At 48.1% G+C, this 24728-nt stretch overlaps 1 protein-coding gene across 3 annotated transcripts in view; it reads left to right on the forward strand.

Annotated features, from left to right (window-relative positions):
- ARID3B (AT-rich interaction domain 3B) overlaps positions 1-24728 on the forward strand; it is a 64040-nt gene that overhangs the window by 33596 nt on the left and 5716 nt on the right. For all 3 annotated transcript variants that reach the window (XM_017874932.1, XM_017874933.1, XM_017874935.1), the window contains exons 3-5: positions 4663-4734; positions 5242-5314; positions 24164-24347. In XM_017874932.1, the coding sequence (XP_017730421.1) occupies positions 4663-4734; positions 5242-5314; positions 24164-24347 (329 nt within the window). The remainder of the gene's footprint in view (positions 1-4662; positions 4735-5241; positions 5315-24163; positions 24348-24728) is intronic.

Raw genomic sequence — 24728 nt, forward strand, 5'->3', positions numbered from 1 at the left:
TCCTCATCAACCTCTTTTGATCCCTAAAATGTTGAGCTGTCTCTTTTTGGGTTTGTTTTCCCCACACTCCATCTGCCTCTGTTCCCTGCTTTCTTCCACCATTATAGTCTCAGTCAGCCACAGTCAGCATCCGAGAAAAAATTATTTCTGGGCTGATAATTTTCTAGTAGTCACACCCATACCCTATTGATAAGCCAAGAAACCTACAGCACACAAACTTGAATTGCATAAGTGAGCCATGTTTCACAACAGTTGATCAGAGTTAAGAAGCAAGAAAATAACTGGTTAAGCCTATAACCCACCCAATGAAAAGGGAAGGGGAAGACAGAGGAGCTGTGGGGTTGGAGGTCCCACAGGGGAGCCCATCTCTGTCTTTTAGCAGATGTGTCAGTGCTCCCTCTTTATTTTATTATTATTATTATTTTGGTAGAGATGGGGTCTCCCTTACCAGCCTGGCCAACATGGCAAAACCCCACCTCTACCAAAAATACAAAAATTAGCCAGGCATACTGTCATGTACTTGTAGTCCCAGCTACTCAGGAGGATGATGCAGGAGAATTGCCTGAACCTGGGAGGTGGAGGTCGCAGTGACCCAAGATCATGCCACTGCACTCCAGCCTACACAATAGAGAAAGACTGTCTCAAAAAAAAAAAAAAAAAAAAAAGTGAGAGAGAGTCTTCCTATATTGCCCAGGTTGGTCTTAAAGTGCTGGAATTATAGGCAAGAGCCACCATGCCCAGCCGGTCAGTGCTTTCTATGTGCTCAGGGCTGGAGACAGACAAGTAACTGAACACAGGTGATAGAGCCCAGAGGAGAAAGGCATTGAATCTGCCTGGTGGGCAGAGGCAGGAGGCTCTGCTAGACTGCAAAAGGCAGGCAGGGCTCAGGAATTACTCTCACCTCAGCCAGAAAATCCTGTGAAGCAGGATCAAAGTTTAGCTGCCTTAAGACAAAGAATGAATGCACGTTGGACATTTTTCCATCAGCCCCAGCTGAATGGAGTATCCTTGCCTTGGAGCTGGACAAAAGAAAATACCTCCTCTCTGGGCAACTATTTTCCCCACATTTTCTTTAAATAGAGTAACTGACAGTTCCTATCTGTGGAATGGATCCAACAGTGGGATTACTCAGAGAGTTCGGTGTCTCATTTCTTTCCTGCTCTGGCAAGTCTTCCTGATCTCTGTGGTCACCAAGCTGGAGGCACTTCAAGCTAAGTGGGTCACACTTAGTGGGCTCTGTGCAAGGCCTCAGCATCCTACTGCTCGGATTCTCTTGCAGGTTGGACAAAGCTGGAGAAGTCAAGAGGACCCCACCAGCCCCAGCCCCCATCCTGCCAAGGCATTCTCCGTGCCTGGAGCCGAGCGCTCACACTTGGGTGTTTATTTTCACACATAGTCACATAGTGGTCACAGCAGCGTGCTTGTTTTCACACTGCTCTCCTGCTGTGGAAAGCCCTGTCTGACTTTTTAGGTTGTGGATTCTACCCTTTCCACCCAACTGAGTGTTAAATAGTTTTTGAGTGAGCATTCAGAGTGCTTGGAAGTTACTATAATTAGCAAAAAAAAAAAAAAAAAAAAAAAAAAAAAAAAATGGTGCTTTCATCTCTCTTGATGACTGATAGAGAAAGAATCCTTCTGTGAACGAGATCAGCTTCAGAGCTCTGGCCAGAGAGTTGGGAATTGAGCTGCCGCAGTAAACAGCTGACATAACAGAAGCGGCAATGATCCCCCATTAAATGTCTTTCAGCCGATAGGGGCTCCTGGGATAATTGACTTACCAGCAGGAATTACTGGCTCAAACAAAATCACTGGGCATTAGGGCAACCTACTGCATCCTTTGAAAGGGGGAATGTAACTCTCTCTGGTTTTGCTGACCTGACAGGCATAATTCATCTTGATTATTCATTGTGCTAGTTGCCACCAGATGACACCAGATTTCTGGTGACTGTAATTACAATGTGGGATGAGCTTTAGCTTTTTTTTCTTTTTAAACAATGTTCCTCCCACTTGGTTATTGGCTCCCCTCAGCTGAAGGTACTGTAGGAAGGGATCCAACAATGTCTGCCTTGGGAGATGATGAGTGCACGGTCAGATAGCATTTACCGAGCACTGCCGTACACGCGTCTTTTACTAGATAAGCAGAGAAACAGTTTGGTGTAGTCTGTTTCATTTTAACTGGCAGAGTGTCACTTCTTTTTTTTTTTTTTTTTTTTTTATACTCGACCAGTTGTACTTTTTTTTTTTTTTTTTTTTTTTTTTTTTGAGGCGGAGTCTCGCTCTGTCGCCCGGACTGGAGTGCAGTGGCCGGATCTCAGCTCACTGCAAGCTCCGCCTCCCTGGTTTACGCCATTCTCCTGCCTCAGCCTCCCGAGTAGCTGGGACTACAGGCGCCCACCACCTCGCCCGGCTAGTTTTGTATTTTAGTAGAGACGGGGTTTCACCGTGTTAGCCAGGATGGTCTCGATCTCCTGACCTCGTGATCCGCCTGTCTCGACCTTCCAAAGTGCTGGGATTACAGGCTTGAGCCACCGTGCCCGGCCGAGTGTCACTTCTTGAGTATACCTACACCACTGTGTGCCAGACTGCTGCTATCAGAAAGTGGGTCTGCATCTCAGAGCCCACTTTGAATAGGTGAAGCAAAATATGGCCCCAAAATATAACTGCATAATGCCTTCTCCTTTCAGATAAGCTTTATTAAAGGGGAAGGTGGAAGAGAATGGAATTCAACCAAGCTTTTATTTCATTGACATGGTTTTAGAAGAAGATTCCTGAGTAGTCCAAAGAATGTTCTCCCAAGAAACTACTGCTCCCCAGCTCCACATGTCCTTTCCTCACCACATGCATACCCCAGCCAGCTGGGTGGCATGGTGCGCATGTGCCTGTGGTCCTGCGGGAGAAATGAGTATGACAGATTCGGTGTGGGACCTCCACTGACTGGTGGGTTGGGGTGAACAACAGAGTTCTCCTGTGAGAGTTCATACCCTCACTAGCAAAAAGACTTTTTGAACCCCCTGTAAAGTATCTGTATATTTTTTGAAGAGGTGCTTAATTGGTGTACCAGGCAATGTGCTATGTGCCTGAGGACAAAGATAAATAAGACACCTTTGCTCTCAAGGAGCTTACCATATGGTGGGGATGACAGATACATTCCAAGTAATATGTTAAAAATCTAAGCTAGAAGTGAACAGAGATTGCTTCTAGAGTACTTAGTATAGCCATGGTTGAAGGGAAGGCTTCCCGCTGAAGAGATACCTCGTTGGAGGAATAAGAGTTACTGGACTTGGCTGGGCACAGTGGCTCATGCCTGTAATCCCAGCACTTTGGGAGGCCAAGGTGGGGAGATGACCTGAGGTCAGGAGTTGGAGATCAGCCTGGCCAGCATGGTGAAACCCCATCTCTACTAAAAATACAAAAAAAAAAAAAAAAAAAGTGAGCCAGGCGTGGTGGCATGCACCTGTAATCCCAGCTACCCAGGAGGTTGAGGCAGGAGAATCGCTTGAACCCGCGAGGTGGAGGTTACAGTGAACTGAGATCGCACTATTGCATTCCAGTTTGGGCAACAATAGCGAAACTCCGTCTCAGGAAAAAAAAAAAAAAAAAAAGAGTTACTGGACTGAATAAAGATGAGAAGCAAGTTTAAAGAATATGCCATCCCTTCGGGCCGGGCGCGGTGGCTCACAGCCTGTAATTCCCAGCACTTCTGGGAGGCCGAGGGCGGGTGGGACACAGTCAGGAGATCGAGAGCCTCTCCTGCTACACGGTGAAACCCCGTCTCTACTAAAATATCAAAAAACGTTAGCCAGGCGTGGGTGGCGGGCGCCGTGTAAGTCCAGCTATCTCGGAGGCTGAAGGCGGGAGAATGGCTAAACCCGGGAGGCGGGGAGCTGCCAGTGAGCCCGGATCTTGCGCCACTGCACTCCAGCCTGGGCACCACAGGCGAGCACTCCGTTCTTCAAAAAAAAAAGAAAAAAAAAAGTTTATTTGCCATCCCTTCCTATTTAGTTGAGTGGTGTTGCTTCAACCCAATCACTTAAGATGGGCTTAGGTTTTCATTGTTTCTCTAATAAAAATGAACTCTCACCCTAGTGGCACAGTCTGTATCTTGGGAACAATCTCAGGCCATGGTGGCCCTCGTATCACCATGAATTCTTGCCATGCGGCTTAGGGTTTTGAATAGTGAGGCTTGGCTGAGAGACCAACTTCAGGATGTATGTGCTGCTTGCTTTGACCCTTATCACTTAGAGTGTTGTGTAGGAAACCAGGCGAGGTATCTTCCCAGTCTGCAGGAAAGTGGTGCATTCAGAGTGATGGCTTCTGAGGATCAGCTGGGAATGAGCCCCTTCTAAGCAATGTGGGCTTTTGTGTCTTCCTCTTCCAGGATTATCAAGTATAAATGACACCCACCCTTCTCCAACAAATGAAGAAGATTCTTCCACCTGATTCCCTCTTTATTTTGGAACCAAATCAAAAGCAAAAAAAAAAAAAAAAAGATGTCCCTATAAGGGTGGCAGAATTAGTCTTCTGAGTTGTCTTTTACAGTATGAATGAGGATAGCACAATTGCCAAGCGTCTTCATCTTTGCCCTAAATGATTGCCTTGCCCTCTGTCCTAACTCTTTCTCTTCCTTTGCCCCTCTCAACTTTGTGTTTTGTTCCCTTTTAGAATGGTGGTTTGGCCTGGAGTGATGATGCAGATGGAGGCCGAGGAAGAGAGATCTCTCGAGATTTTGCCAAGGTCTGTAATATTTCCTTTGTGATATAGATAGGGGCAGTTCTGCAGTGGCTTGCTATAGCTGATTCCCAAGAAATAAGGACCAAAGTAGCCAGTGAGTTGCATTTGTAGTGATTCAGATGGCCATAGTGTAACGTATAAGACTTCAACAAGGGCCGGGTGCGGTGGCTCAAGCCTGTAATCCCAGCACTTTGGGAGGCCGAGACGGGCGGATCACGAGGTCAGGAGATTGAGACCATCCTGGCTAATACGGTGAAACCCCGTCTCTACTAAAAAATACAAAAAACTAGCCGGGCGAGGTGGCGGGCACCTGTAGTCCCAGCTACTTGGGAGGCCGAGGAGGAGAATGGCGTAAACGCGGGAGGCAGAGCTTGCAGCGAGCTGAGATCCGGCCACTGCACTCACTCCAGCCTGGGCGACAGAGCGAGACTCCGTCTCAAAAAAAAAAAAAAAAAGACTTCAACATGATGGAATTTTCATTGTGTGTTTTCTTGGGGATTGGGATTGCAGCTGTATGAACTGGACGGTGATCCTGAAAGGAAAGAGTTCCTGGATGACCTCTTCGTCTTTATGCAGAAGAGGGGTGAGTGTGCATCTACTCATCATTCCAATTCAGGGAATACTGATAGAGTGCCTACTGTGTGCTAATCAGTGTTAGACATCCTGGACCACTAATCCTCATCCAGGAGGACAAGAGGCATTTACTGCCAATTGGTTCTGGATTTAGCCAAATAACTGATAGCCAGATTGAAGAGGACAGAGAAGGCGTTGGCACAAAGTAGATGGAATGATCGTCCACGTTTGGCCCTGCCTGATTTTGTGTCTCTTCTTCCAATTAACTGGTCTCTGGAATCACTTCAAATTCAAATATGCCTTTTTTAAGCCTTAAAGCTACCCTGGACTTCACTTAATCTAGCATGTAGGGCTTCCTGTTGGCATATCTAGTCTCATGGAGACTGAGAAAGGTAAGTGAAAGAATAGAGGCCCCTCAGGATATTTTGGAAGGGTCTGAAATGATCCTTGGAAAGGAAAGGCCAACACTTTCTTCTTACCCATTGACTTTTGATGTTTTGTATTTGCTGGCTTGGTTAGAACATTCCTGCAGTTTAACGGTAAGATAGTTGGCTTGGTTAAAACATTCCTGCAGTTTTATGGTCAGGTACATAGGCATCTGCCTTTTTTTTTTTTTTTTTTTTTTTTTTGAGATAGAGTCTCACTCTGTTGCCCAGGCTGGAGTGCCGTGGCATGATCTCAACTCACTACAACCTCTGCCTCCCGTGTTCAGGCAATTCTCGTGCCTCAGCCTCACAAGTGGCTGGGACTATAGGTGCCCACCACCATGCCTGGCTAATTTTTGTATTTTATTTTCACTAGAGATGGGGTTTCACCATGTTGGCCAGGCTGGTCTCAAAATCCTGACCTTAAGTGATCCACCTGTCTTGGCCTCCCAAAGTACTGGGATTATAGGCATGAGCCACTGCGCCCAGCCGCCATCTGCCTTATAATGCACCCTCCCAATTCTCTTTCCTTCTCTCCTCACTCCCCGCACATCCCCAAGAGCCATCTCCACTATAGACTATGGTGTGACTGAGTTTAGAGCCGAGTGACTCAACTTCCTGGCTTTGTATTCAGTTATAGCAATGGGTTCACCAGCCAGGTCAGCCCTCAGAATGCGTGGCCAGCACCCCAGCCTCTCTAGGAGAAGGCCTTCAGCAACCTGTGTGGGTCCACCTTAATCACCCTCAGGACAAAACCATAGGAGAGCTACTCCCAGTAGCCTGTTCCCAGCATCCTGTTACAGCTGATCATGCATCCCTTGGTGCCTGTGTCAACAACTTTATTGAGACTTAAGAATGAAATCTTCCTCTTTATTCTGGGCCAAGCTGTAATGGCAGCCCCCAGCAGCTAAATATTCTAAGCTCATTTCTCTCTCTTTCCCTCCTTCCTCCCACTCCTGTACCTTTGGCAGCCTTATTGCCTTCTTGGTAGCATGTTTGTTACTGCTGGTTTGCTTAAAAAGGCAATCGAAAGTTTTGAATCTTGGTTTTCCCGAATCTCTAAGCCCATCAAAGCAATGTGAGCAGCCCTCATTAGTTTGCTCCTCCAGCTGTTACCTGGAACTACACGTGTCAGTAAAAAACAAGAATATAATCCTGAGGCTAGGCACAGTGGCTCCTGCCTGTAATCCCAACACTTTGGGAGGCCAAGGTGGGTGGATCAGGAGGTCAAGAGATCAAGACCATCCTGGCCAACATGGTGAAACTCCGTCTCTACTAAAATACAAAATTAGCTGGGCGTGGTGGCGCCTGCCTGTAGTTCCAGCTACTTGGGAGGCTGAGGCAGGAGAATTGCTTGAACTCGGGAGATGGAGGTTGCAGTGAGCCAGGATTGTGCCTCTGCACTCCATCCTGGCAACAGAGTGAGACTCCATTCAAAAATAAAGAAAAGAAAAGAAAAAAAAATATATATATATATATATATTCCTGAAAGATAATGTGACTGGCAGCAATGAACCTCCCCATTTGCCCTGAGAGAGAGAAATCCACTTAATACTTTGGTCTCCCCTTCCAATTACCTTTTAATTATTTACAAGCTCCACAAGCCCAGCTGGTGCAAACCCAGGAGCTGATCCTGTCTCAGAGGGGCTGCCATAGCAATATAGATTTTAATCAGCAGTGGAGCTCCACCGCTATATTTTCCACTTCATTGTTTTCTCCCTTCCTTGAAGGATTTTAAAGGAAAATGGAAGTGAGATCAGCCAAGCCAATTGTGAAGATCAGTAACTGTTTACTACTATATGTCCCCACTAGACTAGGAGCTCCTCAAGGAGGACCACTTTGTCATTCTTTCATGTCCCCAGTGCTAGCACAGGGCCAGGCAGGAAGGTGCTTAGGACATGTTTGCTGTGCGAGCAGTCTTGTTGGTTTTCCTGGCTCAGCTTGCCACATGCAGGGTATTCGAGCTGCATTGAGGTTTGGGTGCATCTGTGTCCTTCAGCCAGCTGCCCCGTAATTGAGAGTCAGCAGTAGAGAGCAGTCTTTGCTGCATATCCTGCTGTTCTGCGGCAACTGGGACTGCCAGATTGCCATCTAGTATATTTCTGAGTGAACCCAAAGCAGGAGCGAGTGACTTCCTTTGATAATGTCAGTTTATGGTTCTTCAGGTCCTGAGTAAATCTTTGTCCTGTCTTCAGCACTTATGTCAGGTATTTCACTATTTGCTGGCATTACCAACAGAAGGGAAACGGTTCTGTCTGCTACTTGTTACTTTAATAAAAGGTTTCTCAGCCTCAGCACTGTTGACTTTGGGATGGATAGTCCTTTGTTGTGGAGACTGTCCTGTGCACTGTAGGATTTTGTTTTTATTTTTGAGACAGAGTCTCACTCTGTTGCCTCAGCTGGCATGCAGTGGTGCGATCATAGCTCACTGCAGCCTCAAAGTGCTGAGCTGAAGCCTTTCTCCTACTTCAGCCTTCTGAGTAGCTGGGACTATAGGTAGGCACCATCATGCCTGGCTAACTTTTTTGTTTTGTAGAAATGGGGTCTCACTATGTTGCCCAGGCTGGTATTGAACTCCTGACCTCAAGTGATCCTCCCACCTCGGCTTTTCAGAGTGCTGGGATTACAGGTGTGAGCCACTGCACTTGGTTACTACAGGATGTTTAGCAGTATCCATGGTCTCTATCCACTAGATACCAATAGCAGCCCCTCAGTCACAACAACCAAAAATGTCTCTAGATGTCATAAATGTCTCCTGGAGGGCAAAATTGTCCCCTGTTGAGACCCTCTGGCATGGAAAGATGGGAAAGAGAATAAAGATGTAAAATTTTCTCTGCAAGAAAAACTCTTAGCTGAGTGTGGTGGCTCACACCTGTAATTCCACCACTGTGGGAGGCTGAGGCAGGAGGATCAGGTGAGTCCAGGAGTTGAAGACCAGCCTGGGCAACATAGTGAAACCTTGTCTCTACAAAAAATAAAACAAAATTAGCCAGGCGAAGTGATGCATGCCTGTAGTCCCAAGCTACTTGGGAGGCTGAGGTGGGCGAATTGCTCAAGCCGGGGAGTTGGAGGCCACCATGAGCCAACATTGCACCACTGCCCTCCAGCCTGGGCAACAAAGTGAGACCTTGTCTCAAAAAAAAAAAACCAAAAAAGGAAAAAAAAAACTTTTTGTGAAAATCATCTTACCTTCAGTCAGGTACATGAGAGCAAGCTGTGTCAGGTAGCGCTGTTTCCTGTGACTGAGTACCACAGGAGTGAGTGCTGGGACCTCACCCTGGGTTGGAGTACACAGAAAGCCTCTGAGACGAGCTGTGGCTCTAGTGTATCAGACCCAACCATGTAGGTGGAGGAAAAAATGCTGTGACACATGTGGTCCTGGTGTAACTGGAAGAACCCTTGTTGGTGGCCCACAGCCAGGGGCCATCCTGGATGGGTCAGCTGGCACCAGTCTCTGAAGGGCTATGTTTGCCCAAAAAGTTAGTACTTCAGTCTCTAGATACAGCTAAGTTATTGAAGGCAAAACGTAGGCTTTTAGGAAACTTGTTGTGGTAGTGTGTAGTTGGGCTAGAAAGGAGAGACTGAGGCAGGAAGATAGTGTAGAGGTTGTTATTTCCCAGCGATCTCCTTCCTAGAAAACTCTTATCTGGTAGTCTGAACTAGAGTGAGTGGTTCAAGAGGATTGGGAGTGGGGCATGGGGGCTCACGCCTATAATTCCAGTACTTGGGGAGGCCTAGGTGGGAGGATCACTCGAGACCAGGAGTTTGAGATCAGCCTGAGCAACATAGCAAGACCCCATCCGTATAATTTTTTTTTTTTTTGAGATGGAGTCTTGCTGTGTCGCCCAGGCTGGAGTGCAGTGGCACAATCTCGGCTCACTACAACCTCCGCCTCCTACGTTCAAGCGATTCTCCTGCTTCAGCCTCTTGAGTAGCTGGGATTACAGGCATGCACCACCATGCCCAGCTAATTTCGGTATTTTTTTTAGTAGAAACGGGGTCACACCATGTTGGTCAGGCTGGTCTCAAACTCCTGACCTTGTGATCCGCCCGCCTTGGCCTCCCAAAGTGCTCGTGGGATTACAGGTGTGAGCCACCGCGCCCTGCCTGACCTCATCCCTATAATTTAAAAAAGAAGAAGAAGAAGATGTAATTCCAGCTACTTGGGAGGCTGAGTCAGGAGAATCACTTGAACCCGGGAGGCAGAGGTTGCAGTGAACCAAGATCGCACCACTGCACTCCAGCCTGGGCAACAAGAGCAAAACTCCATCTCAGAAAAAAAAAAAAAGAAGAAAATTTTAAAAGAGGGGTGGGAACAGATTGCACTTTTATTTTAATTAATTAACTTACTTATTTTTGAGATAGGGTCTCACTCTGTTGCCCAAGCTGGAGTATAGTGGCACAATCGTGGCTCACCGCACCCTTGACCTCCCCAGGCTCAGGTGATCCTCCCACCTCAGCCTCCTGAGAATCTGGGCCGAGAGGTGTGTGCCACCACACTCAGCTAATTTTTCTGTTTTTTTTTTTTTTTTTTTTATGTGGAGACGAAGCCCTTGTGTTGCCCAGGCTGGTATCGAACTCCTGGGCTCAAGTGATGCAACTGCCTTGGCCTCCCAAAGTGCTGGGATTACAAGCATGAACCACCACACCGTGCTGGGCTTCAGATTACACTTTTAATCATGTGAAGCTTGCTGTCTTTGTTCCCTTTTTTGAGACAGTCCTAGTCTGGAGTTCAGTGGTCAATCTTGGCTTACCACAACCTCCCCATCCTGGGTTCAAGTGATTCTCGTGCCTCAGCCTCCCAAGTGCTGGAATTACAGACATGAGCCACCACACCTGGCCTGTCTTCTTCTTCTTCTTTTTTTTTTTTTTCTTTTTTTAACGAAGTCTTCCTCTGCAGCCCAGGTTGGAATGCAGTGGCACCATCTCAGCTCACTGCAACCTCCGCCTCCCAGGTTCAAGTGATTCTCCTGCCTCAGCCTCCCAAGTTGCTGGGATTACAGGTGCATACCATTGCACCTGGCTAATTTTTTTGTATTTTTAGTAGAGACAGGATTTCACCATGTTGGCCAGGCTGGTCTTGAGCTCCTGACCTCAGGTAATCCACCCGCCTCAGCCTCCCAAAGTGTTAGGATTATAGGCGTGAGCCACTGAGCCCGGCTGTCTTTGTTCTTAACAGAATGGTGAGACCAAGGGCCCTTAGACATTTGTGACTTGTCACTTGTGGAGTGTCTGGGGGACACTGGAGGCAGATCTTGTTAGCTGGGACCAAGGAAAAAGCCTCATAGACCTCGGCAGCAGTTCAGGGACTTGGCCTCCATAGCTAATATGAAAGATAAGCAATAGATATCACAGGAGTCATTGGAAATAGCCTGAGTTAGCCTGGACAGCATAGTGAGACCCTGTCTCTACACAAAACATTTTGTTTTATTAGCTGAGTGTGGTGGCATGCGCCTGTAATCTCAGCTACTTTGGAGGCTGAGGTGGGAGGATCACTTGAGCTTGGAAGGTCAAGGCTACAGTGAGCTGAGCTCATACCATTGCACTCCAGCCTGGGCAACAGAGTGAGACCTTGTCTCAAAAAAAAAAAAAAAAAAAAAAGAGGGAAAGGGAAATGGAAGGAAGAAAGAAAGAAAAGAAAGAAAATAGCCTGAGTTTCAAAGGCTTGGAGACACCCAACTGGGCTGTGAGAAGGACCGGCAGCTTTGACACAGCAGACTGTGCCCACAGAGGAAGCAGACAGCTCTGAGGGAGGCAGCACACAGCAGGCCACCCCAAATGACTGCAGCTGCAGGTGATAAAACGGCTGTCCAGTGGGAGACAGGGACAGGCCATAACTGCTGGTTTGTGCTGTGTCTCTCGCTTGTTAACATGTTTGGGTGAATTGACTGCAACAGATGGGCCTTTCAGCCCTCAGCACCTTGGTTTCTAGGCAAGACCAGGGTGACTTGCACCCTGGCGAGCCCCTCCCCTCCCTGAGCAGCAGAGCAACCTGCCCATAAAGGAGCCTGAGAAGAATGGAGTCAGATGAGGCAGTGCCCTGTGGAGGTGGAAAGAGCTCTGGACTGATAGTGCAAAGCCAGGGCTAACATCCCTTCGTTCTCCTGATCTTGAGCACATCCTCCCCACTCTGGTGGCCACAGTTTCCTTATCTATAGAATAAGAGGGTTCAATTAGAGTTGTCTTGGAAGTTTCTATTGTCTGTATTGTATATCCATGATTGTGTGTATTGAGCTACCCTTGATGAACAAAAATCAAAGGAAGAAAAGCCCCTTTAGCAGTTTTCTATCAAAGTAATTATGTGAAACAACACCAGGAATCTCCGAGACCAAATGCGTCTCTCCTGTCCTTGCTGTGTAATGTATTTCCTCTTTTGCTGACTGAAGCCAAATTCAATTAAGCACGTTGCCCTTGACTGTCCCCCACCACCCCACTCCCGCCAGAATATTTCTCTAGAAAAGATTGGTTAGGTTTTAGAACTGTGATGCCCCTTTTGGCTCACCTTTTGCCTTGTGTGTGCAAAAGATACACACATTTCAGCTGGATGCATTGGCTCACGCCTGTAATCCGAGCACTTGGGGAGGCCAAAGCAGGCGTATCACTTGAGGCCAGGGGTTTGAGACTAACCTGGCCACCATGGTGAAACACCATCTCTACTAAAAATACAAAAATTAGCCAGGCATGGTGGCACATGCCTGCAATTCCAGCTACTCGGGAGACTGAGGCAGGAGAATCGCTTGAACCTGGGGGACAGAGGTTGCAGTGAGCCAAGATCGCACCACAGCCTGGGCAACAGAATGAGACTGTCAAAAAAACAAACAAAAAACGTGTTTCTTTGGCAAACATAAAGCCAAAACAGTTCTAAATAAAATTGTCTGGCTAATTTAACTCCCTGTGGGTAGTTTCTGAAATACCATTCCCTCATAGATTTTCCATTTAGTCTTTCAGTGCCCAAGGGGAGGGACTAATTTCTAAGTCTAATAAGCAAAGGCTATTATAAACGATTTCATTTTTCCTTCATCAGTGAGGAAGAAAAGCTTGTTCTCTTATTCCCTAGGAGGTGAAACAGAAGTGTGGTTTCATTAGAGAGTCAGGATGATGATGATGACGATAATGGTGATTTTACTGTTACTTGCATTTTTATTATACCATACACATTACAGAACCCTTTCAACCCATTATCTGATCTGCTGCTGCCCTCAGCTCCAGCTCTGTGGAGTAGAGAGAGCAAAGGTTATCACCTGTAACCTTGAAGAAGCAGACCAAGGTTAAGTGACTCACCTAAGGCCACAAAGCAGACTTAGCGTGCAGTCTCCTAACTCCCAGGCCAGTGTGCTCTGCTTCTCCTGCCTTATCTTTGAGAAACTTGTTCCCTAGAGCCAGGAACCCCATCACTCCCCTTTGGGGCAGCAGGCAAGGATTGTGTCTTCTGCAGCATTCACTGCCCCCAAGAGGGTGCTGGCCTGTCTTCACAGGCCACCGTCCAGTAGTGCTTCTGAGCATCTAGCCGATGAACACAGGGTAGAACCTAACGTGCAGGATGGGTCTTCATCTCAGGATCAGGGCTGTTTCTCAGAGAAATAGGGAAGGGCAGATGTGACAACTCGGAGTGGCACAGAGGCTGCCATCTGTCAAGGCAGGATGGGGTAGGGGTTGGGGGACACAGGAGGCGCCCAGAATGCCCTCAAGCAAGGCTCTTTTTTCCTGCCCCTGCCCCATCTGGGCACACCAGGCTAAGGAACTGCCTGGTTACATGGAAGACAAGTTTTGTCAAGCTCTCACTTGTAGACCTGCCCTCCTGCCCTCATCAGTTCTGTTCAAGGCTGCAAACTGACCTTGGTTTTCCCAAATGGATTGTTGGATCTTCAGAATATACAAAGAATTTACTGTGGGAAAAGGGCTTAGTCTGCTTCAAAGTGCAACTTGAGTGTTTTTCCTTCTGTTGTGTGCTTATCTATCCATCTCAGGCAAGGAAATGTTCATGACATATATTGCTTTGCCTTTTGGTGGCGGCAATTTCTTGTATATTCTTTGTATCTTGCCGTAAATGGTCTGTGTCCTAGACACCCTTCCTGGTAGAGGAAAATATGTTGTCTTTTTCAGATGAAATAGGCTTTGGGGGCCGGGCGCGGTGGCTCAAGCCTGTAATCCCAGCACTTTGGGAGGCCGAGACGGGCGGATCACGAGGTCAGGAGATCGAGACCATCCTGGCTAACACGGTGAAACCCCGTCTCTACTAAAACTACAAAAAACTAGCCGGGCGACGTGGCGGCGCCTGTAGTCCCAGCTACCTGGGAGGCTGAGACAGGAGAATGGCGTGAACCCGGGAGGCGGAGCTTGCAGTGAGCTGAGATCCGGCCACAGCATAGCACTCCAGCCTGGGTGACAGAGCGAGACTCCGTCTCAAAAAAAAAAAAAAAAAAAAAATAGGCTTTGGGGCTTCATTTTCTAACTTTATCCCCAAATGAAAGTCTAAAATGCAAATCTTTAAGTGTCTGGATTAGCCCTTTGTCTGAGGCCAGATCTTTTCTCTATCTAGGTGACCCAGCTGCTGTTAAAATATATAGTTTTTTTTCCATTTTAATAGTCCTTATAATACTCTATAAATACCCCATTATCCACAATCATAGAAAGGGAATCTGGTTTTTGAAAGTCACAATTAATTTGAATAGCCTGCTTTTGTCATTAAATTCAGCCTCTTCCCCTTCAAAATCTTTTATTGGTATTTCTAACACATGGGAAAATTGAGTTATTTGATAGTTTTGCCTCTTTTGTCCCAAAGTGAACCAATATTCAGTAAATCATCTAAGAGTTGGTACAGGGAAAGATTGCAGTGAGTGTTTGGCCTACTTCCACCATGGGGAAGTTCCGCTGGGTCTTGAGAGGCTAGTGGCACGGACAGCACTGGAAGCTCAGACAGCCATGCACTGCTCAGGCCAGAAGGCCCATGAGGTGTGCCCCAGGCCAGCCAGCCTTCCACTCCCCTCCTGGAGATGCCAACCAGATCTGCCCAGGGGCAGGCAAAGCAGGGAAGACCCTGCAGTCCACCTCCTTCTGACTCATTGGCCAGTTTCTCTGAATGCAGTTGTCATAGCCATAATATTTTGGGGTTTTTTTTTGGTTTTGTTTGTTTGTTTGTTTTTTGAGACAGAGTCTCGCTCTGTTGCCCAGGCTGGAGCACAATGGTGCGATCTCGGCTCACTGTAACCTCCTCCTCCTGGGTTCAAGCGATTCTCCTGCCTCAGCCTCCCGAGTAGCTGGGATTACAGGCGCCTGCCATCACACCCAGCTAGTTTTTGTATTTTTAGTAGAGATGGGGTTTCACCATGCTGGCCAGGCTGGTCTCAAACTCCCGACCTCAGGTGATCTGCCCACCTCAGCCTCCCAAAGTGCTGTGATTACAGGCGTGAGCCACTGCGTGCAGCCACCATAATCTTATTATTAGGCATAGCAGAATACAATATTACATTTACTGTTGAACTTCGCCTAAAGAGATTAGTCGAAGCTGGAGTAGCAAAAAAGGTAATGAGTTTAAAATTAGCCTCTGAGGTTGTAAAACAACCAGCTCTCCCATGCATTACAGCTGGCAGTGTAAAGGGATACATCTACTTTGGAAGTCTGTTTGGTAGTGTTTGCTAAAGCTAAACATACCTGGACCTTGTTACCCAGCTGTTGCACTCCTGGGTATATTCCCAACAGAAATGAGTGCTTGTGTTCACTGAAAGATACAGGCAAGCATATTCATAGCAGCTCCATTCATTATAGCCAAAAACTGGAAAGAATTCCAATGTCCATCAGTAGTAGAATGGATAAATAAATGTAGCATAGTCACATACTAGAACACTACACAGCAGTAGAAAGTTATGAACCAGACGGGTGCAGTGGCTCACACCTGTAATCACAGCACTTTGGGAGGGTGAGGCGGGTGGATCACTTGAGCTCAGAAGTTCAAGAGCAGCCTAGGCAACATGGTGAAACCCCATCTCTACCAGAAAAAAAAAAAAGCCAGATGTGGTGGCACCTGCTGTAGTCCCAGCTACTTAGGAGGCTGAGGTGAGAAGATTGCTTGAGCCTGGGAGGAAGAGGCTGCGATGAGGCGAGATCATGTCATTGCACTCTAGTCTGGGCTACAGAGTGAGACTCCGTCTCAAAAAAAAAAAAAAGTTATGAACTACTGCTATACACCACTGGGATGACTCTCAGACCTGATATTGAACAAAAGAAGCCAGACACAGAATATATACTATATGAGTCCATTTATATAAAGTTAAAAAAATATATGTCAGAATAGCAGTTTATTTCCAGAATGGGTAGGGTGGAGGGATGGATATTGATTGGAAAGAGGCATGAGAGAGTTTTCTAGGGGTGCTGGACATGTCCTGTATTTTGGCCGGGCGTGGTAGCTCACGTGTGTAATCCCAGCACTTTGGGAGGCTGAGGCAGGCGGATCACCTGTGGTGAGGAGTTCAAGACCAGCCTGGCCAAGATGGTGAAATCCCGTTTCTACTAAAAATGCAGAAATTAGCCAGGCATGGTGGCAAGCACCTGTAATCCCAGCCACTTGGGAGGCTGAAGCAGGAGAATCACTTGGACCCAGGAGATGGAGGTTGCAGTGAACCCAGATCACACCACTGCACTCCAACCTGGGCAACAGAGTTGAGACTCTGTCTCAAAAAAAAAAAAAAAAAAAAAAGTTCTATGTTTTGATGTGAGGGATGTTTGCAGAGGTGTATTTGGAAGTACACATCTAGCGAGCTGTATGGTTAAGGTTAATGCACTATACTGTATGTAAGTTAGACCCACTCAGTGGGCAATTGGAGGTGGAAGGCTTAAGGATTCTTGTCAGTCCATGCTAGCATATTGGCACATCCTTGCCTCTTCCCTGTCCTGTGGAACAGTGCAACTACAAGCTGCACGGCTGACTGCCAGACACTGCTGCCTGGTTTCCCAGCGGGAGACCTTTCCTTTTCCTTTCCCTTTCCCTTTTCCTTTCCTATTACAACTTTTGTTAGAGGTTCAAGGGGTACATGTGCAGGTTTGTTACATGGATATATTGCATGGCACCAAGGTTTGGGGTGCGATTGATCCCGTCACCCAGGTAGTGTGCATAGTACCCAGTAGGTAGTTTTTCAGTCCTTGTCCCCTCTAGTAGTCGCCAGTATCTGCTGTGATATTCTCTATATGAACAAGTTATGGGAGAAAATCAGCAGTCATTTCTCTACTGGCTTCTGGGGAGCAGACTTGGAGCAGGCCTGGAGCAGGGCAAGAATGAAGATGCAGAGGAATGTTCAGGAAGCCTGCCTGCCTGCACACATTCCCTGCTTAACACAGGTCTTAACTTCTCTAGGCTCTCTGGTCAGCTCTCTTTGACAGTTAGGCTATGGAAATGATTAATGATCTTTCTCAAAGCCAGGAAACAGCAGTGAGGGTCCCTGGCAGGGCCATACCCTGGGTCCTGGGCCCTCACCCCTGCACACTGGGCAAGAAGGCAGCCATATGAGTCTGTCTGGGGTCCCTGCCCCTGTTTGCTTCTGGACTTCCCTGGAACCGGCCCATTCTCTGCAATGGGGAGGAAGTGACTTTCCCTTCAACACTCTTACCATCTCTCATCTTTGTCTCCAAAGCGAGAAGAGGCCATCTCTTCTTCTGCCCTCACCCCTATCCCCAGCTCAGGTTGTCTTGGTTGTCTGAGCGGCAGGAAGGAACACAAAGTACCAGGGGAGCAGCTTTTGTTCGGCCACATCTGCAGTGGAAGCTGCTGATCACAGCTGTGGTCTGCTAGTGCCAGCGCCCAGCGGCATTCCCACCAACAAGGGTTAAAGCCCCAGGAGTCCCGCCAACTTCACTGGGTCCATAGCCCTCATAAAAGCCTTTTACATCCGTCCCTCCCTCGGGCTGCAGGCTCCCTGGCTGAAATCTGATAAGGGGCCTCTTTGTTGCAACTGTCAGTCTCCTTTATTGAGGAGGGAACTGGAGACCAGCAGCACTTCTTGGGGTGCAGATAAGGCCCTGGATTCCTGTCAGAGAGAGCATGATTAATTACCCTCAATCCTAGCTCCTGCTTTGATAGCAGTGACTGACAGTCCACAGGCTTCCCCATCAGGTGCTCACCCTCTTCTGGGAGGCGTGATGGGGGTGAAGATTTGGTCTTCTGTAGGGCCAACACCAGTGACCCACAAAGAACTCTCTTCAGTGGGTATTTGCCTCCTTCCCAGGGCTCTGCGGGTTGCTCTTGCATTTATTGTGGACAGAGGCCCGTCTCTCTCAGGTGAAGAGCTTCCTTAGAGGAAGATAGAAAACAGTCCAGAGAGCAGGCCAGAGACCCCTTGCTCCCTCCCACAAAGGCTGGGAAAGGAGCCATTGCTTGTGGATGTGAATTTCACAAATCTGGTCTTAAGCCAGGGGCCCTTCACAGAGAAAATCTCAAACCATCTGTATCAAGGCCATTTGACAACATTACTCTGTCATTCAGGCAGGTTCCTAAAACCAAGTCATTCTCCCTTTGGTAATAATCACAACTGCCAATTTTTGTTTGTTTATCAATTTGTATGTTGCTGGCTTGAAGGTACATCAGCAGAATTTTGTTTTAATTTTTTATTCATAGACTTTAGAACTGAAAATCATCTAGTCCAAGTTCCTCACTTCACATTTGCGGAAACTGAGGCCTGAGTCTGTCAATTGCCTATTGGTTCTTGTTCAGCAGGTAAACTTAGCTTAAAGGCCTTCTTTCTTCATAGTAGAATTTACTTTGGACAAGAGAAATGGCTACCAGGTCCATTAAGCACAAAGCAAACTGCTGAGACCACCCTGCAGATTCTGGCTCTCTCAGTTGTTAGAGGAATCAAAGACACGGCAGGCTTTTGTGTCTGGATGATCCGATGGGAGAAAGCCCCACCATCATCTAGAGAGAGCCCTCGGCATAGTCTCCACTTTGTTTCTGATGGAACCAAGGGGCCAGCCTGCACTGGAAGCCACTTTAACAGTTTAACAGAGGGCCAACCACAGGGAAGAATGTGCCCAATCTCCTTATCAGCTTGATCTCCAGAACCAGGGTGCCTGAGCAGGGCATGGGGGCTTGTGTGAGGAGAGTCCACTGTGGAGTGAGGAAAACAGCAGCTTCCGAAGTATGCCACGGTGGGGCTGGGCCACACAGTAGGGTGCAGGGGCCACAACCACAGCTTCCAGTGTGCCTCTTACCTGCAGTTTCTCTGTGGTGTGATGACAGTTCCCACAAGAGTCCGTTTTCCCTTCTGGGAAGAGGTCACTGATTAGTTAGGTTACAACCTTGACTTCAGACACCACTGTGACCCTTCCTTGTCTCCTCAGGTTCTGTATCTGCCAATGTCCCCCTTGCCCTAAGCAGCTCTCAGTCTAATATAATACAGTCACTTTGTGTGTGACTATAAAGAGGCTAATTTTTGATGAAATTTCTACATCTGTAACAATATTGTCCTTCAAAGATGCCATCTGAAATAGCCAGGCAGTTAATCCATTGACTACTCAAAATGAATTTGTAATTCCTCTCTGGGGAGTTGCCTTCAGAGGCGGTTCGAACCACACTAGAAAATCTCAGCTGGGTGCAGTGGCTTACGCCTGTCATCCCAACACTTTGGGAGGCTGAAGTGGGAGGATTGCTTGAGTCCAAGAGTTTGAGACCAGCCTGGGCAACATAGTGAGACCCCACCTCTACAAAAATAAAAATACACCTGTAATCCCAGCACTTTGGGAGGCTGAGGCTGGCGGATGACTTGAGGTCAGGAGTTCGAGACCAGCCTGGCCAACATGGTAAAACCCCATCTCTACTAAAACTATAAAAAATTAGCCAGGTGTGGTGGCACTCACCTGTAATCCCAGCTACTCGGGAGGTTGAGACAGGAGAATCACTTGAACCCAGGAGGCGGAGGTTGCAGTGAGCTGGGATTACCCCACTGCACACCAGCCTGGGGAAAAGAGCAAGACTCAGTCTCAAAAGATAAAAACAAATAAAAAACAAAATAAATTAACTGGGCTGAGCTAGGTGGTGTGCACCTATGGTCCTAGCTACTTAGGAGGCTGAGGTGGGAGGATCACCTGAGTCCGGGATTTTGAGGCTACACTGAGCTGTGATCACACCACTGCACTCAAGCCTGGGCAAAAGGGGGGGACCCCGTCCCCAAAAAAAAAAAAAAAAAAAAGAGAGAGATTCAAAAGAAAATAGTGCAGACTCTGAAAGCTGTTTGCAGATGGAGTTTCAAAGCTAGCTGTCGGCCGGGCGCGGTGGCTCACGCCTGTACTCCCAGCACTTTGGGAGGCCGAGACGGGCAGATCACGAGGTCAGGAGATCGAGACCATCCTGGCTAACACAGTGAAACCCCATCTCTACTAAAAAATACAAAAAACTAGCTGGGCGAGGTGGCAGGCGCCTGTAGTCCCAGCTACTCGGGAGGCTGAGGCAGGAGAATGGCCTAAGCCCAGGAGGCGGAGCTTGCAGTGAGCTGAGATCCGGCCACTGCACTCAAAGCTAGCTGTCCAAAGTGACCTGTAGGACAGCACTTCCTCAGCTGGGCAAGCCCTGCCATGCTGGTTCAACACTCGCCACATCTGTCTTATGCTTGTCACACACCTGGCCACTGCCTGCTCTTTGACACCTGTTTTCCCCTTTGGCCTCAATTGTGAGGGTCCCAGCAGGCGCGTCACAGGCGTGTGGGAAGTGTGTTTAAGACTCCTAGTTGAGGCTGGGCACAGTGGCTCACGCCTATAATCCCAGCACTTTGGGAGGACGAGGTGGGTGGATCACCCAAGATCTGGAGTTCGAGACCAGCCTGGCCAACATGGTGAAACCCCATCTCTACTAAAAATACAAAAATTAGCCAAAAATCACTTGAACCTGGGAGGCGGAGGTTGCAGTGGGACAAGATCATGCCACTGCACTCTAGCCTGGGCAACAGAGTGAGACTCCAACTCAAAAAAAAAAAAAAAGATTCCCAGTTGAGAGCTGGGTGCAGTGACTGGAGCTTGTAAATCCCAGCTACTCAGGAGGCTAAGGTGGGAGGATTCCTTGAGACCAGATGTTTGAGACTACCCTGGGCAACATAGTGAGACCCTGTCTCTACAAAAAAATTTAAAGATTAGCCAGGCATGGTGGTGTGCCCCTGTAATCGCAATTCCTCAGGAGGTTGAGATGGGAGGATCACTTGAGCCTGGGAGTTCAAGCCACAGTGAGCTGTGATCACACGACTGCACCCCAGCCTAGATAACATAGTGAGACCCTGTCTCTAAAAAGAAAATTTAGAAAAAGATTCTCAGTTGAATTACCATGGAGCTGGTTGCTTCGACTCTGAAAAACATGTCTGGGTAGGTTAATTTATTAAACGCTGTAAGGCATGGTAGGCATGGTAAAGGAAAGACAACCCCTGCCTTCATAGAGTTGATAGTCCTCCAGGGATGTCGGATGAACAGACGTGAAACAATTAGAGAAAGACAATTTGCTGAACTTACAGGGGCATGATAGAAATTCTGAGAGGGAAGAAACCCACATGAACTGGGGTAGTGAGAACATGCTTCCTGGAAGGAGTGGATGTGGAAGGACACTGTGGAGGATTTGACTGGAGGCCGAAAAGAGTGTGTTTTGGGGGCAATAGGGAGAAGGCCCAGCGAGTTGGAGTGCAAGTGAGTTGCTCAGATATGCCAGGAATACTTCATATGTGATCTTTTAAGGGAGTGTTGAGGAACGTGGGTCATGCGATTGGACATGTGAGATGGGCTAGGTAAGCAGTAAGAGTTTTCACAGGTTTTTAAACAAGGAAGTGAGTAATATAGTAAAAGTAGTATTTTAATAAGATTGGCTGCAGTGTGCAAGTTGATCGTATGGATAAGAGGCTACTGCAGGCATCTAACTGTGGGCCAGAGAGGGCCTGGACCAGGATGGTGGCTGCGGGCCAAAAAGGAAGATGCCTTTGAGAGGTACCTCCAAGGATGAATCATGAAGCCTTCTAGCACCCTCAAAGTGGATGATAGGGAGAGGAGAGGAGCCAGTGCTGATACAAGGTTCCTGCCTTCCTGGCTAACTTCCAAGGGTGGTAGTGTTGCTGGGAAAAAATGAGGTGTGGGGAAAGGGAGCTAGTTTAGGGGAATGAAGATGAGCCCAGTACAGACATTCTGACTTGGAAGTAAACAGGTCACATGTGTGAAGATGCCCTAGGAGCTTCTGGAAATGTGAGCTTAGGAGCCCTGTGTGAGGGGACCTTGGGAGTGGTCCTCTCAGACACTCCAGGTAATGCCTTGGAAGGTGTGGACTCAAGGCCATGGGTGTGTTTGGGCAGACAGGCCTCTCAAAGGAGGTCGACGTTAGCCCTGTCCTGCTGGGGGCCCACATCAGGCTTTTGTCTTGCTGGTAGGGGAAGGTTTACTGTCCAGAACAGCACTGGGAGAAGTCAACCAGCACATGAGCTATGTGTCTTAGGAGTATGCCGGTAATCCTCTATTATTTTACCTGTGAATCTGTGGGTCTAATTCCATGACCCCTTTGTCCTTTACCCTCCAAGGACCAGCAGGTCAAGGTAAAGGTCTTCAAGGTCACTAACTCCCTCCCCACACTTAGGAAAGAGGCCTAAGCCAGGTGCTGTGGGTCACACTGCAGTCCTTGTGCTTTGGGAGACTGAGGCAGGAGGGTTGCTTGAGCTTAGGAGTTTGAGACCAGCCTGGGCAATATAGGAAGATCCTGTCTCTACAGAAAATGTTTTTAAATTCCCTGAGTGTGGTGGTGTGCGCCTGTATTCTCAACTACTCAGGAGGCTGAGTGGGAGGATGGCTGGAGCTTAAGGCTGCAATAAGTCATGATTGCACCACTGCACTCCAGTCTGAGCAACAGAGTGAGACCCTATCTGTGAAAAAAAGAAAAAGAAAAAGAAGAGGCCTGATCCTGCCGCAGCAGCCCCACTTATCCATGCCCACAGTGCTTCCTTTTCATTCTCTGGCTTGAACCATCCTGTAAAAGAGTTGCTGAGGCTGCCATTCAGAGCTGAGAAAACTGCTGTGCCTTTAGGGAAAGACGCTCATGGAGCAGAAACAAACAGCTCTTCTCTGCTCAGGTTGGCTTAAGGTCCACCAGGCAGCCCAGTGAGACCTCAGCGAGACTGGGGCAATGGGAGGGGGCAAGGCAGAGGAGCAGCAGTCTGTGTACAGTAAAAGGAGTTTGCCATCAAAAGGCAACAAGTCTCATACCCTGCCCTGGACGGTGACCCTTCCCTGTGGAATTCTCCCCTCTGACCTCCAGATCATTAATCCTGAGGCTGCCAAATGACAGTCATCCATCACGCCTCCTGACGAGCATCCCAGCCGGCTGTGAAAGGACTGGCCCCGCCCTCACCACGTCCCCTGGTGCTCATTAGTAGGCCTTCCTGCTCGGTGCCAGGTTTCCTAATCAAGTCCCTGGCTCCTCTCACTTCCCCTTGGGGCCGCTGGGCGGAAGCTGCTCTGACCCTCCCCCTTTCAGAGGCCAGAGAGTGGGAGAATGATTGGTGTGCGGAGAGAATTGAGTGGCTTTTCATTCCCCTGGAGACCAGTGTGTCCAGCAGCTCCTTTGACATAGCGGGGCACACGAGAGAGAAAGAAACCATTTCTCCATCAAGCAGGAGAGGAGAAAGCAGGCATGTGCAAACAAGCACACTCTTTTTTTTTTTTTTTCAAGATGGAGTCTCACTCTGTCACCCAGGCTGGAGTGCAGTGGCACTATCTCGGCTCACTGCAAGCTCCGCCTCCCAGGTTCACGCCATTCTCTTGTCTCAGCCTCCCGAGTAGCTGGGACTACAGGCGCCCACCACCAAGCCAGGCTAATTTTTTTTTGTATTTTTAGTAGAGATGGGGTTTCACCATCTTAGCCACGATGGTCTCAATCTCCTGACCTCGTGATCCGCTCGCCTCGGCCTCCCAAAGTGCTGGGATTACAGGTGTGAGCCACCGCGCCCAGCCAGGTGGCACACTCTTACAAGCAGCACTGAGCGCTGCCAGGAGGGTGACTAGGCAGGGCTCCCCTTCTAGGAAGTCAGAGAAGGGTTTCCCGGAGGAAGCTGCCACTGAATGGAGTCTGAAAGCTGCAGAGATAAGTTGCCCGATCACTAGAAATAGTCTGGAATCGTACTGCTACCAAAACAAAAAAACACACACACACAAACTAAAAAACAAGCACCTTTGAAATCATCTAGTCTGGCCCTCTTATTTACAGACAGCAAAACAGAACCAGAGAGTCTAAGTGCTTTGCCAAAGGCCCACATAGCCTGTGCATTGGACCTGTCCTGACAGCTAGTCTGAGTCTTCAGGCTTGGGGAGTTTGAGTTAAATTACACTTCCAAACAGATTAATGAGCATTGTTTCCAGCTCAGTTAAAGGTGGGCATACGCGGAATCCTTCTCAGCCTGATGATGATCCCGCTGTCTCTTTCTCTCGGACAACCACAGGGACCCCCATCAACCGAATCCCCATCATGGCCAAGCAGATCCTGGACCTGTACATGCTGTATAAGCTGGTGACCGAGAAGGGGGGCCTGGTGGAGATCATCAACAAGAAGATCTGGAGGGAGATCACCAAAGGCCTGAACCTGCCCACATCCATCACCAGCGCCGCCTTCACCCTCAGGACCCAGTGAGTGGCCAGGGCCTGGGGGAAGGAAGCCGAGGCTGAAGAAAGGGGATGTTGTAACCTAGAGGAGAGGAAGGAAGGAAATTCCTTTGTATAGTTAGCAAGATGAGTGGATTCCCGAAACAGTGGGGAGCTTTCTGAGATTAATCCCTCACTAAACCAAGTAGTGATGAGAACCGCCATTTACCAGGTGTCTACTCTGTGCTGGTACTTTACGATTTCATTTAAACCTCACAGTCAACCCTGTAAAGTAGGTATGCCCCCATTTTCCACATGACAAAAATGAAGTCTCCAGGGTTAAATAATTTGGCTAAGGCCATACCAGCCAGTAAGTGGTAGAGCTGAGATTCAGACCTGAGCTTCTGTCTCTAAGACCTGTGCCCC

Source organism: Rhinopithecus bieti, unplaced genomic scaffold (genome assembly GCF_001698545.2).
Source record: "Rhinopithecus bieti isolate Rb0 unplaced genomic scaffold, ASM169854v2 scaffold_9693, whole genome shotgun sequence".
NCBI lineage: Eukaryota > Metazoa > Chordata > Mammalia > Primates > Cercopithecidae > Rhinopithecus > Rhinopithecus bieti.